The 14,921-nt window shown below is 42.8% G+C and overlaps 1 protein-coding gene across 1 annotated transcript in view; it reads left to right on the top strand.

Moving 5' to 3' along the window:
* The window catches only part of LOC144806215 (uncharacterized), a 123,264-nt gene extending 108,553 nt beyond the window's left edge, over nucleotides 1–14,711 (top strand). The window contains 2 exon segments of the mRNA XM_078672620.1: nucleotides 9,134–12,769; nucleotides 12,771–14,711. Coding sequence (XP_078528746.1) covers nucleotides 9,852–12,769; nucleotides 12,771–12,975 — 3,123 coding nt within the window. The 5' untranslated portion in view covers nucleotides 9,134–9,851 and the 3' untranslated portion in view covers nucleotides 12,976–14,711.
* The last annotated feature ends 210 nt before the right edge of the window (nucleotides 14,712–14,921 follow it).

The following is a 14,921-nucleotide window of genomic DNA, read 5'->3' as shown; positions in this document are numbered from 1 at the left end:
GTACCTAGTGTACCATGTACTAGGGACTCACCAGGGTACCCCAGTAACCAAACTGGAGAATATCCATAGTACATGGAATCAATTTTAGGGAGAAGGCAGATAGGCTGGGGTCTTGAATAGCAGGATCCCAGCCAAACTAAGCCGAAAACCAGCAAAATACCAGGAAAAAAGTGGGGGCAACCATGCAGTCAGATGACACCTTCCTACAATAATTTTCAAGAGTGAGGGGCTCAAAAGTCACATTAAAATCCCCCTCAATCAGAATGTTTGAACCACGGTAAATCTAATAAGTTGTCTAAAGCCACTATAACTTTAGACTTCTTCCCCTTTGAGCCCCTGGCATAAACGTTAGAAACGTCCACAGCCCCTTGTTGGCCCCACTTCAACCTGATCGCAACAATATCATTACTCTGTGTTTCAAGGCCCCAATATTAAAACCGCCAGCTTGGCGCACCCAGATTACCAATTCACCTGAGAGTCGACCCTTACCCCCACATGTTGCAGGGGTATAGTAATTTAAGCAACCTAAGCAGTATAGGGGGTCTATTGCCCAGGTTTCTTGAAAACAACAGACATCAAACTGATCAATAGAAGCGAAGCCATCAGGGGAGACGGTCTTCGTCTTCAATCCTGCTACATTCCAGGATAACATGGATGTCCCATGGGCAGCAGGTGAATGTAGCCGCTGTCCGCTTGTAACATCAATAAGTACATCATTTGGGCCCAATACTCCTACAGGTTAGGAGGGTGCTTCCCGAGAGGCAGTAGCCTCCCTTCCTGGATGAAGACAAGGAAGTTGAGTACCAGCTAAGGGTAAGAGAGGGGATTCCATAATCATATGGGGAGCAAAAAGACCATCTAGTTTGTTCTGGGTATTACAAAGCAGTCAATCATTAGCCTCAAGAGAGGAAAAGCCTCTAAACCTAGAAAGTGTATTTTCTAGTGTTTAGTGGCACGTACTTGTTCTGTAAGAACCGTCTGAATGGGATCAAGGAACCTCCTGGGGTAAAGTACGATATTCTAGGGAAAGAAGATTTTCTGCAACATCAATCTCATTCAGTGTAAGCTCGATACAATCTAGTGATTAGGTTCGCGAGGTAAACATGGAAGCCCTTGAGATTTCTTCGCGAATTACAGAGCGACAGCCGCTAACATGGCGTATCCAGTGTATGAGCTTGTTGGTCAGGGAATCATTATTTTCATGGCCCTTGCTTGGGTCATATTTGGGTACGTTAATCATGTAAATTTTGGGAGGAAAATGGATATTAGACTGTGCAGGCAGTCGTGCGTTATGGTGTTGTGTAAAGCTCTGTGATGAGGTGGTTCGGTGGGTCCAGTGACCAGTGGGTGTGCCAACTCTGGGGGTACACTACTGCAATTTGCATGTCTTGGGCATGACTAAGGGCTATTGGGTGCTCGGTCCTGGAGGGTGCTGGAACCACTATACGTGGCATGGCTGCTGGGTCTAGCTTGCAAAAAGTTACCAACTTGGGAGCTTTGGATAAACCACCTGATGAGATGTAGAGTCAGTGGGCACGGGGTGAGAGGGACAGGAAGGGTCCTTATTCAATATCTGCTTTACCAGGGAAGTAAGACCCTCAAGCATGGTTCCCATATCCTCGACCTCTAGTCTGAGAGTATTAATGAGGCTAAGTATTTCTTGGGGAACATTGGTAGATCCTCAATCTGGTTCTAGGATACATGTCTCGGGATGCTGTGTTTGATGAGGGGGTGAAACCTAGGCCCCGTTTCGGTGTCCTCCTCCAGCAACTCCACCAGTGGTAGAAACCTATAAGTGTACGGGATTTCCGACCCTGTCTTCTGTAGGTCACTCCCAGATGACTTATTTGAGGATTGGCTATCACTTCCAGCATCTAGGTTTCCCTCACAGCCTATGTCTGGGCCCCCTTTTTAGGTCAAGCCTAGAGCAGCCCATGCGCTGCTCTAGGAAAACGACCTTTTGGAATTGCTGCGGACTTTTCTCGCCCTTGTGTGTGAGAAAAGGCCTACGGCTTTCAGTCACGAGCGGCGGCGCGCAGGATGCCATCTGTTTTGTGTCAGTTTTCACACCCGCGCACACGCACCACTCACAATAGACTCGCAACAGCAATGTCTGGTAACTGAGACCTAAAAAGGAAAGTGCCGCACTTCAAACATCTACAACTTTCACTTTTCTGTACTTTAAATCCATTAAAATTGCATATTTGAAGTGTAGGGATACATTATAAGGGAGTATTTGGTTGATACTGATTTTTACTTTATTAGTGGGTTTTTATAGCGTACTAAATAAATAGCTGAACCTTTTGAAATGTAATTCACTAAAAGGGCAACCTGAGCCAGAGTCTCGTAAGAAAACAAACACAACAGGACAGTGTCTGAAGTGCTGATGTGGAAGAGGCTATCCCAGCCTTCTGTGAATGGAAATGGGGCAGGACAGTGAGTCGGCGTTCATCCTCTGGTGGCCAATCATTCTTTTACTAATTTGCCCTTATCACTTTGGCTGGTGGAGGGTGATTTTTGCTTGCCCTTTCCTCCTGTCCTGCTTGCTGGATTGACAAACTTGGAAGTGATGGTCCGGGCATCATTAGGCCATCAAGTATTTTGGGAGCTTCTTCCTCTGATGTTGCCCATAAGCCAAGAGAATGGAATGAGATCAGGCCCTGGTGGCAGCCAATGTGCTTCATTCCTTTCTCTTTTTAGCTAAAATTCTGGTGCCAGTCACATCCTTTGTTTTCTTCCTAGAGTTTGACTTACGGTGTTTCTTATTCACTATTTTCAAAGTCAGTAGAGTGTGACAGAAAAAGTTGCTTCAAGCACGCCTTCACAGCTTGTTTGATCATCAGAGTAATATGCACCATTATGTTCAGGGATATCTCATGTTGTAAAGTATCAAACAGTGATGTGCAAATGGGAATAAATGTAGGAGTTATCTTACTGGATCACTCCCGGTTTTGGGACTGACGCTGTTGGTTTTTAAACTATCCACTGGTACCCTGTCAACCATGACCCAGTGGATGTGCTTTGACCTTTGAAACCATGTGCGCATGCGCTGCTCTAGGAAAAAAACCTCTTGGAATCGCTCTGGAAGCGTGTGAAAAGGCCTACGGCTTGCGGTTACGAGCAGCGGTGCGCAGTGTGCCATCTGTTTTGTGTCAGATTTCACACGAGCGCGCGCACCACTCGCGGGACGCTGCAGCTTCTAAAAGTTCTGAGTTTGCTCCTGAAACTGATGCTCAAGGGGCAATCTTTCTTACCCTGGTTTCACCCTTTCTTCCACCCTGTTCTTTAAACCTGCTCTTCTGTGTTCCTTATAATGTTCTATTATCTCTTCCCATCTCTTGTCCTTTATTCGAACTAAGCCCCCCTCTCTCTAGTTCTCACGTTTACTAATTAGACGCATTTGGTTTTAATTCACTGTAAATCGAGTCAAATGATTCGATTCAGTCACTGTGCCGCAGAAGGAGTCACACACCAGAGTTAGTATTCTGTAAGAACACAGTCAGTTCAGTAAATGAAATAAACCCAACAACACAGAGAATTGGTCACCCCATCCACCCGACGAGAGGCTGCGCACACTGCTCGCACAAGTGAAATGCACTCATTGTCTGACATATTTAGCACTGAACCTCCCTGATTGGCTTTGGTTCAATATTTATGTACATATGTGGTATCTGTAGAGCGCAAACCTACCCTAAAGGCAGCTGAGCACTACTGAATGCAACATACACTCCACACAATACCAGTCAGTGCCACATAATTATATGCTACGTAATAACACTTCACTCAATGCAACATACACTCCAAATAATACCACTCAGTGCCACTTAATTACGCACAACATACTTACACTCCACTCAATGCAACATAAATAAACTCCACATAATACCACACAGTGCCACATAATTATTTGATACATAATTACACTGCACTCAATGCAACATACACTCCAAATAATACCACTCGGTGCCACATAATTACTCTACTGAATAAAACATAAACTCCCCATAATACCACTCAGTGCCACATAATTACACGCCACATAATTACACTCTACTCTATGCAACATAAATACACTCCACATAATACCACTCAGTGCCATAATAACACGCCTCATATTTATACTCTACTCAATTCAACATAAATACACTCCACATAATACCACTCAGTGCCATAATAACACGCCTCATATTTATACTCTACTCAATTCAACATAAATACACTCCACATAATACCACTCAGTGCCATAATAACACGCCTCATATTTATACTCTACTCAATTCAACATTAATACACTCCACATAATACCACACAGTGCCACATACTTATATGCTACACATTAAATTGCACTCAGTGCAACATATGCTTCAAATAATACCACTCAGTGCCACATAATTACACACCACATAATTGCACTACTGAATGCAACATGCCCTCCAAACAATACCACTCAGTGCCACATAATTATATGCTATATAATTACACTGCACTCAATGCAACATACACTCCAATTAATGCCACAAAATTACACTCCACTGAATACAACATACACTCCCCATAATACCACTCAGTGCCACATAATTACACGCCCTAATTACACTACTCAATGCAACATAAATACACTCCACATCCCGCTCAGTACCACATAATTACAAGCCACATAATTGCACTCTACTCAATGCAACATAAATACACTCCACATATTACCACTCAGTGCCACATAATTACACACCATATAATAACACTCTACTCAATGCAACATAAATACACTCCATATAATACCATTCAGTGCCACATAATTACACGACATAATAACACTCTACTCAATGCAACATAAATACACTCCATATAATACCACTCAGTGCCAGATAACTACACGCCATATAATTGCACTGTACTCAATGCATCATAAATACACTCCACATAAATGCCCTCTATACCACATACCACCAATCAACATAAATGCACTCCACACCATGACACAATTTTCCTAAGCATAATTTCACTCAACACCACAGTTCCAGGCCACACATTTCAACTCCACATTTCCAAAACACACTGCTTAATTACACACCAAACAACATGTTTCAACTCTACAATCGTACCTCCAATCCACAACATATATTGTCACCACCTGAGCACTAGTCATCATTCACCACCACCATTTTATATCAGTGCATCACCTAATCATCACGTCAGTCTGCCCTTGGAATCTGGCATCTGTTGATTCTCCCCTAGTGTCCGTCCGCTGCTCGTGTTCTAATTAAATTACTGTTTTCCAACCTGCACTCCTCCGTTATTTATGTCCTGCTTTCCCATAACAAAAAAATTATAACAAACAAGCATGAGAACAGGCAGGAAAAAGTTGCCAGCCGTGCAAGTACAAAAAAAGTAGAAGACATTTTTTATGTTAAAATCTTTTTTATCAGGTTTTTCAGTTGTATATAATGTTGTCTTCGTTTGTATAAACTTAACAAAAATGCTTAACACTTTTTATTATAACTTTTCAACAAAATTCACAGCAGCCACAACGCTGTGCAACATAGCCAAAAGTTCTGGCTAAACACATAAGGTCCCAAAGGCGAGACCCATTGGCTATGACAACGCTTGTTTTAGTGGGTTATGAAACATAGCTGGAATAGCTAATTGGTGGGCCGTAGTAGGGTTGTTTAAACTAGCTGGTTGGGTAGAGCGTTGTGGGGATTTAGTATTTGCTACATGGGTGGTTGTATCTGTCACTAATATGTCCTCTCACTCGCTAATGCGGGTGTCTATCCTATCCAGTACACAATTACTCCCTGCATGTTTCTGTATCTTCCTAGCCTTTTTCCCTTTACTATCCCTCCCGCCACCTCCCCCACTGCCCTCCATAGTTTTCCTTTTCCCCGTGCTACCTCTATAGTGCAAGTTAAGTCTAAAGCAACCTGTCTACACAATCAGCAATGAACAGGCCTCTTGGCCCCGTGGACAATGAGAACCCTCAGGCCATCCTTATACCGGCCCCGCAAACCCCTCAGGAGAGAGAGCGAAATTATTTAGAATCAAAGAGTAGTTTGGGCAATGCTGGGAGATAACCGCGTTAACAGTACCTTGACTTGTCCACAACAGTTCTTGAATGTCCAGCGAATCTGAGTAGGCAAGATGCCTAATGCCAGTGGAAAGGGGGGTAGCCCTGCCCTGCCTCTTCCTGGCAATGAGGGCAAGGACGGGACAGCCCTTGGCCCAGGCTTCGTCCGCACGCGTACCGCACTGCGGGGGGAGAGGCAGCGGTATGAGCGCGGTGACATCAAGGGATGCTGGGGCAGGCAGTCCTCACACTGAGGTTGAGCGCCTGGATAGGCTGATGGCACTAGCGGCGTTTCCGACGTGGACCCTGGGACTCCTTTGCTACCAGGGTGCTGCGCAGAGCTTGTGGTGTCCCTTGCTGGTGATAAGATAGCTTGCTCCCCTAGTGCCTGGCCTGTGCTATTGCATTGTTTGCATCAGATTCACCTAGTGCCTGGCTTGTGTTATTACATTGTTTGCCTCGGATTCTCCTAATGCCTGGCCTGTGATATTGCATTGTTTGCGTTCCGTTTTCCTAGTGCCTGGCCTGTGTTATTGCATTGTTTGCCTCGGATTCACCTAGTGCCTGGCTTGTGTTATTGCATTGTTTGCATCAGAATCTCCTAGTGCCCAGCCTGTGTTATTATATTGTTTGCATCAGATTCTCCTTGTGCCTGGCCTGTGTTATTGCATTGTTTGCGTCGGATTCTCCTAATGCCTGGCCTGTGATATTGCATTGTTTGAGTCCCGTTTTCCTAGTACCTGGCCTGCGTTATTGCACTGATTGTGTCATATTCTTGCAATGCCTGGCTTGTGTTATTGCATTGTTTGCATCACGTTTTTCTAGGACCTGGTCTGTGTTATTGCACTGTATGTGCGGCTTTTGGTATGTTATTATTCCAATAGTTGCAGCTTTTGTAACAAACATGGTACTTTTTATCCCAATCAAGTGCATCTGACTGCAAGGAAACTTCCTGCAGTAACAATCTACTTCCTATTTATGTGGCAACAGACCGCACAACATGTCTGCCAGAGATGCTGTAGGGTCAGAAACAGTACATAGGTAAGTAGGTATGATGGAAAACAAACTATAACGAAGAAGCTGCTGTGATAGACGGCAAAACATCCATGTCAAAACATCAGCAGTAGGACAATGGTACATGGAACAATAATGGTAGATATATTTACACTTCTGTGCAGTGCGTGTCACTTAATGTTCTTTTCTTGCACTCTCATGAGATGGTTTTTCAAGGCAACTCTGAGCTCACTGAGTGTGGAACTTCCACGATTCTCAGAGACGGGCCGTTCCAAAGACGGTAACAGAGAAGGTTGAAAGATCCGAGTCTTGATCCTGGCAGATGGACTGGTGATCCCTGAGGGGGTGTGGGTGGTCTGTGTGTTGCCACGGCTGTCCAGGGGGTGTAAGAAAATGTCAGCAATTTGTGGAGGGCCCTCTTTTGCGTGAGAACCACCCAGCTTCATGCAATACAGACTTGAGGGTTTGTGTCTGCGCAGGATGAGTTACATTCTGATAGTAAAATGGAGGACCTTGTCCAAAGGCGATAGATGTTACCAAGGATTAACATCTTCAGTTACGACAGACAGAGAAAGTCCATGTACCTCGAGGAGCTTGAAATGCTTTCTGCACTCTGCTCTTGCAGGCTGGATGTTTATTCTCTATTTGGCATTTGCCAGGGGCAGTGGGTTAATTAAACCTTGCAGCAGCACTTGTAGCGTGGACTCTTGGAGTCTTGTAGTATGCGGAAGAACTGTATTCATGTTCTACGGAGCTCAGAAAATCCAGACTTTCCGGGCCAGAACCGGGTGCTGTAAGCTGCACTAGTTTCAGGGAGATGGACAGATGTTATGGCGATAGGAAACCCCGACAAACCACAATAATGTTCCACTCTTCCAGGTTAGACGAAACCAAAAATGCTTGAACCAAGGGAGCTGTTGAAAGTGTCAAAGGTGACCTATGAACAGCAAGGTAAAGACAGGAGTTGGTATTTGAGATAATCTTAAGTGAATAGGAAAGAAATGAGAAGTGTGTGAATGGAGTTACTTTCGTTGTATACTTCGTAAAGAGTTACTGGAAATTTTGCAGCCCCGCCTGGTCCATCTCTTTTTCTAAACTCTATTGTTGTTTGAATGAAATCTTGACCGTATGCATCTATCTTAAGCAAAACCTTAAGCACTTGGGAGCTCCGAGCACCCTTACTTTGCTAAGTTACTCAGTGAACACTGTTAAATCACCTAGTTTTCAGACATTAATAAGATGTCACCTGATCACCAGAACTTTTAGTTAAATATTTGTGTATTATGAAATATTCCCTACTAAGTTCAAAGGCAGTAAAGAAGAAGGGGCGATTTACTAAGATTTTGCGTCGTGTTTGCGTCACAAAAGTGGCACAAAAGAGTGCAAAATTTATTTGTCCTAATTTTCTTTCCAGCAAATAGCGTAAAAGTAATGTGAAGTATCGCATTGCACTGCTTCGCGTTACTTTGCACATTGGGGCCTGCCACTGGTGGGGCATGGGCGTTCCCGTCAACCACCCATTGTTTCTCACGCTAAACTCAATTTACCAAATACAGTAGATTGGGTTTAGCGTGAAAAAACTGCGCCCGTTTAAACTAAGCGCTTGGAAGGAGAAATGCTTTAATTTCTCCTTCCTTTTCTGACTTTGCATGCGTGCTGCACAGTGTAACAATCATACAACGTTGGAAAAGGTTTCCCTCATGTCTAGGCATAGTATTTTGTTCAGGTAGGGTGTCCTTCCTGTACAAAACCTATGCTGGACTCACACACACACACCCTAGCGCTCTTGTGCTAAGGTGTGTGCATGGCGCAGGGCTGCTGTAATCAGTGCCGGCGCAAGGGAAAGGGAAGGAGAGAGCCATATCTTTGAAAATATGGTGCTCTCCTGCTCCCTCCATGTCACGCAGCGCAGCCTCGCAAGGGGAGGCCTGCGCTGCATTGCGTGGAGATTTGGTAAATCTCCCCTGAAATGTCTTTTACAACCAGTTAAATATTGTGAATTCTCATTCCATTTTGTTTCAATTTAGTAATTTTAAATATCTTTACATCCAACAGAAAACAAGCCTTGAATGTATGAATTGACCATCAATAATGAAGCGAATGCTGTAAATCTTCAATGATAGCAGAAATATTGAGCTACAATATTCAGGAAAACATCAGCGCAGTCGGCGACAGAGGAACCTGCACACAAACTGACAGATCCCGGATAAAGCATCAACGGCAGTTCAGTGATTGTAAGACGCTGAGCTGTGCACCTCCACGCCACAAGACGAAGAAATGACCTTAGGAAATTTAAGGCAACAACAATAACAAACCACCTCCTGTATAAACAAGTGTCAAATACAAACTTTGATAAATGTATCGGTATGATGTGATTATCGCAGTGCTCTATTTTCTAAAAGGAAGACAAGCCATCATTCCGTGCTCTAGGTGAATTGTAAACTCTTTGTGGCCAAACCACAGTAACAAGCGGAAAGCACAACAGAACGGAGGCAGACAACTGACGGGTAATGGAAAGAGGAGCTCTTCTATCTACAATACAATAGACTGTCCAAATTTGAACCGGCCAGAAGTAAGATACATCTTTACCCGCAAGCGTGCATAGCCATAATCCAATCTAAAGGCACAATCCCCTACAAAGACACATTCTACGTATTAGGAGTGTGGCAAATATTTGGTGGCTATTGTATTTTATTGTTAAAACATAAATCAAACGTACAAAATACTGCGCACATATAAAGTGTGTGAGAAACACACAAGTGCTTTAACAGCCATGTCGGCCCATCAGGAAATACAGTCAAGGGATGTAGATAAATATATACCTGACCCACAGAGACTAACCAAGAAAGAAGAATCACACACATACAGCAAGAGCTTTAGTTTGTCATCACTACTCAAGCTTCATCAGCACACGTACACAGGACAAAAACCATTCAAGTGCAGTGAATGTGCAAAGTGCTTTAGTCAGTTATCACACCTTCAAAGACATCAGCGAACACACACAGGAGAAAAGCCATTCAAGTGCAGTGAATGTGCAAAGTGCTTTACTTTCTTGTCACACCTACAAAGCCATCTGTGGAACCACATAGGAGAAAAAAAAATCAAGTGCAGTGAATGTGCAAAGTGCTTCAGTAAGTCATCACACCTACAAAATCATCTGCGAACGCACAGAGGAGAAAAGCCATTTAAATGCAGTGAATGTGGGAAGAGCTTTAGTCGATTAGACCACCTACAAAGACATCAGCGAATACACTCAGGGGAAAAACCATACCATTGCAATCAATGTCAAATGATTTTTAGTCGTTACTCAACATTAAGGATTCATCAGCGAACACACACAGGAGAAAAACCATTCAACTGCAGTGAATGTGGGAAGAGCTTTAGTCAATTATCAAACCTCCAAACACATCAGCGAACACACACAGGGGAAAAACCCTATCAATGTAGTGAATGTGACAGTAGTTATCGCAGCTCTTCAGCATTAAGGTATCATCAGCGAACTCACACAGGAGACAAACCATTCAAGTGCAATGAATGTCTAAAGAGCTTTAGTCAATTATCAGTGCTACAAAGACATCTGCGAACACACACAGGGGAAAAACCATTCAACTGCAGTGAATGTGGGAAGAGCTTTAGTCACTTATCAAACCTCCAAACACATCAGCGAACACACACAGGGGAAAAACCCTTTAATTGTAGTGAATGTAACAGTAGTTTTCGCGTCTCTTCAGCATTAAGGATTCATCAGCGAACTCACACAGGAGAAAAACCATTCAAGTGCAGTGAATGTCTGAAGAGCTTTAGTTGGTTATCAAACCTCAAAACACATCAGCGAACACACACGGGGGAAAAACCCTATCATTGTAGTGAATGTGACAGTAGTTTTCGCAGCTCTTCAGCATTAAGGATTCATCAGCGAACTCACACAGGAGAAAAACCATTCAAGTGCAATGAATGTGTCAAGAGCTTTAGTCAATTATTACACCTAGAAAGACATCAGCAATCACACACAGGGGAAAAACCATTCAACTGCAGTGAATGTGGGAAGAGCTTTCGTCACTTATCAAACCTCCAAACACATCAGCGAACACACACAGGGGAAAAACCCTATCATTGTAGTGAATGTGACAGTAGTTATCGCAGCTCTTCAGCATTAAGGTATCAGCGAACTCACACAGGAGACAAACCATTCAAGTGCAATGAATGTCTAAAGAGCTTTAGTCAATTATCAGTGCTACAAAGACATCTGCGAACACACACAGGGGAAAAACCATTCAACTGCAGTGAATGTGGGAAGAGCTTTAGTCGCTTATCAAACCTCCAAACACATCAGCGAACACACACAGGGGAAAAACCCTTTAATTGTAGTGAATGTAACAGTAGTTTTCGCGTCTCTTCAGCATTAAGGATTCATCAGCGAACTCACACAGGAGAAAAACCATTCAAGTGCAGTGAATGTCTGAAGAGCTTTAGTTGGTTATCAAACCTCCAAACACATCAGCGAACACACACGGGGGAAAAACCCTATCATTGTAGTGAATGTGACAGTAGTTTTCGCAGCTCTTCAGCATTAAGGATTCATCAGCGAACTCACACAGGAGAAAAACCATTCAAGTGCAATGAATGTGTCAAGAGCTTTAGTCAATTATCACACCTAGAAAGACATCAGCAATCACACACAGGGGAAAAACCATTCAACTGCAGTGAATGTGGGAAGAGCTTTCGTCACTTATCAAACCTCCAAACACATCAGCGAACACACACAGGGGAAAAACCCTATCATTGTAGTGAATGTGACAGTAGTTATCGCAGCTCTTCAGCATTAAGGTATCATCAGCGAACTCACACAGGAGACAAACCATTCAAGTGCAATGAATGTGTCAAGATCTTTAGTCAATTATTACACCTAGAAAGACATCAGCAATCACACACAGGGGAAAAACCATTCAACTGCAGTGAATGTGAGAAGAGCTTTCGTCAATTATCAAACCTCCAAACACATCAGCGAACACACACAGGGGAAAAACCCTATCATTGTAGTGAATGTGACAGTAGTTATCGCAGCTCTTCAGCATTAAGGTATCATCAGCGAACTCACACAGGAGACAAACCATTCAAGTGCAATGAATGTCTAAAGAGCTTTAGTCAATTATCAGTGCTACAAAGACATCTGCGAACACACACAGGGGAAAAACCATTCAACTGCAGTGAATGTGGGAAGAGCTTTAGTCACTTATCAAACCTCCAAACACATCAGCGAACACACACAGGGGAAAAACCCTTTAATTGTAGTGAATGTAACAGTAGTTTTCGCGTCTCTTCAGCATTAAGGATTCATCAGCGAACTCACACAGGAGAAAAACCATTCAAGTGCAGTGAATGTCTGAAGAGCTTTAGTTGGTTATCAAACCTCCAAACACATCAGCGAACACACACGGGGGAAAAACCCTATCATTGTAGTGAATGTGACAGTAGTTTTCGCAGCTCTTCAGCATTAAGGATTCATCAGCGAACTCACACAGGAGAAAAACCATTCAAGTGCAATGAATGTGTCAAGAGCTTTAGTCAATTATCACACCTAGAAAGACATCAGCAATCACACACAGGGGAAAAACCATTCAACTGCAGTGAATGTGGAAAGAGCTTTCGTCACTTATCAAACCTCCAAACACATCAGCGAACACACACGGGAAAAACCCTATCATTGTAGTGAATGTGACAGTAGTTATCGCAGCTCTTCAGCATTAAGGTATCATCAGCGAACTCACACAGGAGACAAACCATTCAAGCGCAATGAATGTCTAAAGAGCTTTAGTCAATTATCAGTGCTACAAAGACATCTGCGAACACACACGGGGGAAAACTATTCAGCGGCAGTGAAGCAAGAAGAGCTTTAGTCACTTATCAAACCTCCAAACACATCAGCAAACACAGAGACTCCGGAAAGAACTTAAGAACATCAAAAATAATACTGACCCATCTGAGGACATAGACAAGAGCAGAACAGTGCAGTTATTGTGAGAGGAATGAATTACGGAAAAAGATTCAATTCAAATTATGTGGGACATTGAAATGCCAGGTGATAGAAGACCGGACTAGCAGTAAAGAAGGAAAACAGATAACAGTATTTACAGAATTATAAATGTGTTTGTTTTCAGTGATTGTTCACTTCCGTACACATAGCAAAGCAGCATGATGCACCAGGATACACAGTGGGAGGCTAGCACAATGTGGACTAAAAGAAAAGAAAAATTGTTGATTTTTATTTGGTGAAGAAGAGATACAAAGAAAAGCATTCAATCGCACCTGACCACACCATCTGTAAAAGCAACACTGAACAATACTGGGACTAACAACGATATCTTCAGCTAACTTGTCGGATTAGTGATAAAACCTATAAGCCAAACACACCCAGAGTGGACATGCTGTCAGGGCTCTGGAGATGGGAAACTTCATTGGTAAAATGTAGATATTACTATTAACAAATGCCACTGCTGTATATGTGATGTACTAAAGTGAAGCACAGGTGTTCAAGAAATAAACTGTTTTGAGATATAAAAGAGCATATACCTTGTTTCTAACCCCTTCAGTGCTGCGCGAATTCCGCTGCAGTGCTGAAGGTTCTAAAGAACCTATGGACTCATGACGGAACGGTTCCGTCATGAGCACAGGCCAACCGACGCTCATGACGGAACCGTTCCGTCATGAGCACCGAAGGGGTTAAGTAATGTTTTCTGCATCTTTTACACTCTGTTATCGGTTGATGGATCAGCTCATGCCTCGGGCCTTATAACTAACTGTGACCCGTGGCTCCTCTCCGACATGGCTCACCCTATTTATTTTGTGACTTGCCAAACTCTACTTTTTACCAGAATTGAGCCATTGTAAGCAGTCGACTCTGTTTGAAGAATGTGGTGAAATAGCGAAATCCCACATCAAAAGTATATATGTGACTGGACAATCAGTTGCAGTCCCAGCAACTCGTCTTCCACACTTGATTGTCCCTTGTCCTCCAATGTTCTAAAGGATTTGTCGTATGAATGCCAGAAGTAGCAGTGACATTCATGAAGCTAACGCTAACAGGAGTGTGTGGGAGATAGAGAGGGGGAGAGATAAAGAGAACAAGAGAGACAAAGAAAGGGGGAGAAAAATAGAGAAAAGGAAGGAGGGGGAACGGCACGTTATTTGTACTCACCCAAAAATAGAAGAAGCAGCCGAATACATGTCAATGTGTGACATCACCAGAGAAACAGGCTGAATACCTGTGAATTTATATGTTTATTTTTAATACCTATAGACCCATGTCATGCCAATAAATAGGGCACAAGTAAGTAAAATAGTGAAGGAACTCACTATCATATGCAAATCACAGTAACGTGTAGTGACATGTAGTGACATCACAAGGAGTGATGTCAGGCCATTATAATAATTTTTATGTGAAAGGTTGATGAAAATAATATAAAAATACATTTTTGGTTTCAGTTTTTATACATCATGTGTTTTTCCCACTATTAGTTTGTAACTAAACTCGGAAATGACTGAAAGTGTAAATATTTTTAAACAGAGATGTGGAACTTGGAAATTACATTTTTAAACAGTTTTCAGTGAATAAATAAAATGTGCTTTTAATTTGCGTTTGTTTCCTGAAGTTATTCCTTATTCATCCCCTAAACCCCAAAGTGTTTCACAAAGTAACAATTATCATTTGCAGGCTAAGGAGCTAGATGGAACTGAGTCCCGTTTCTAGATAATAGTGGGGGGACCCCTTCAAACTGTGGCTACCCCACAACTTGTGCCGTGCTGATAAAGCAATAGTGAATTTGAGCAATTTATGATGAATTGA

This window comes from Lissotriton helveticus (genome assembly GCF_964261635.1).
Source record: "Lissotriton helveticus chromosome 1_1 unlocalized genomic scaffold, aLisHel1.1 SUPER_1_unloc_53, whole genome shotgun sequence".
Classification (NCBI taxonomy): domain Eukaryota; kingdom Metazoa; phylum Chordata; class Amphibia; order Caudata; family Salamandridae; genus Lissotriton; species Lissotriton helveticus.
The sequence above is the reverse complement of the archived record's forward strand: the minus strand, read 5'-3'. Positions and strand labels throughout refer to the sequence as shown.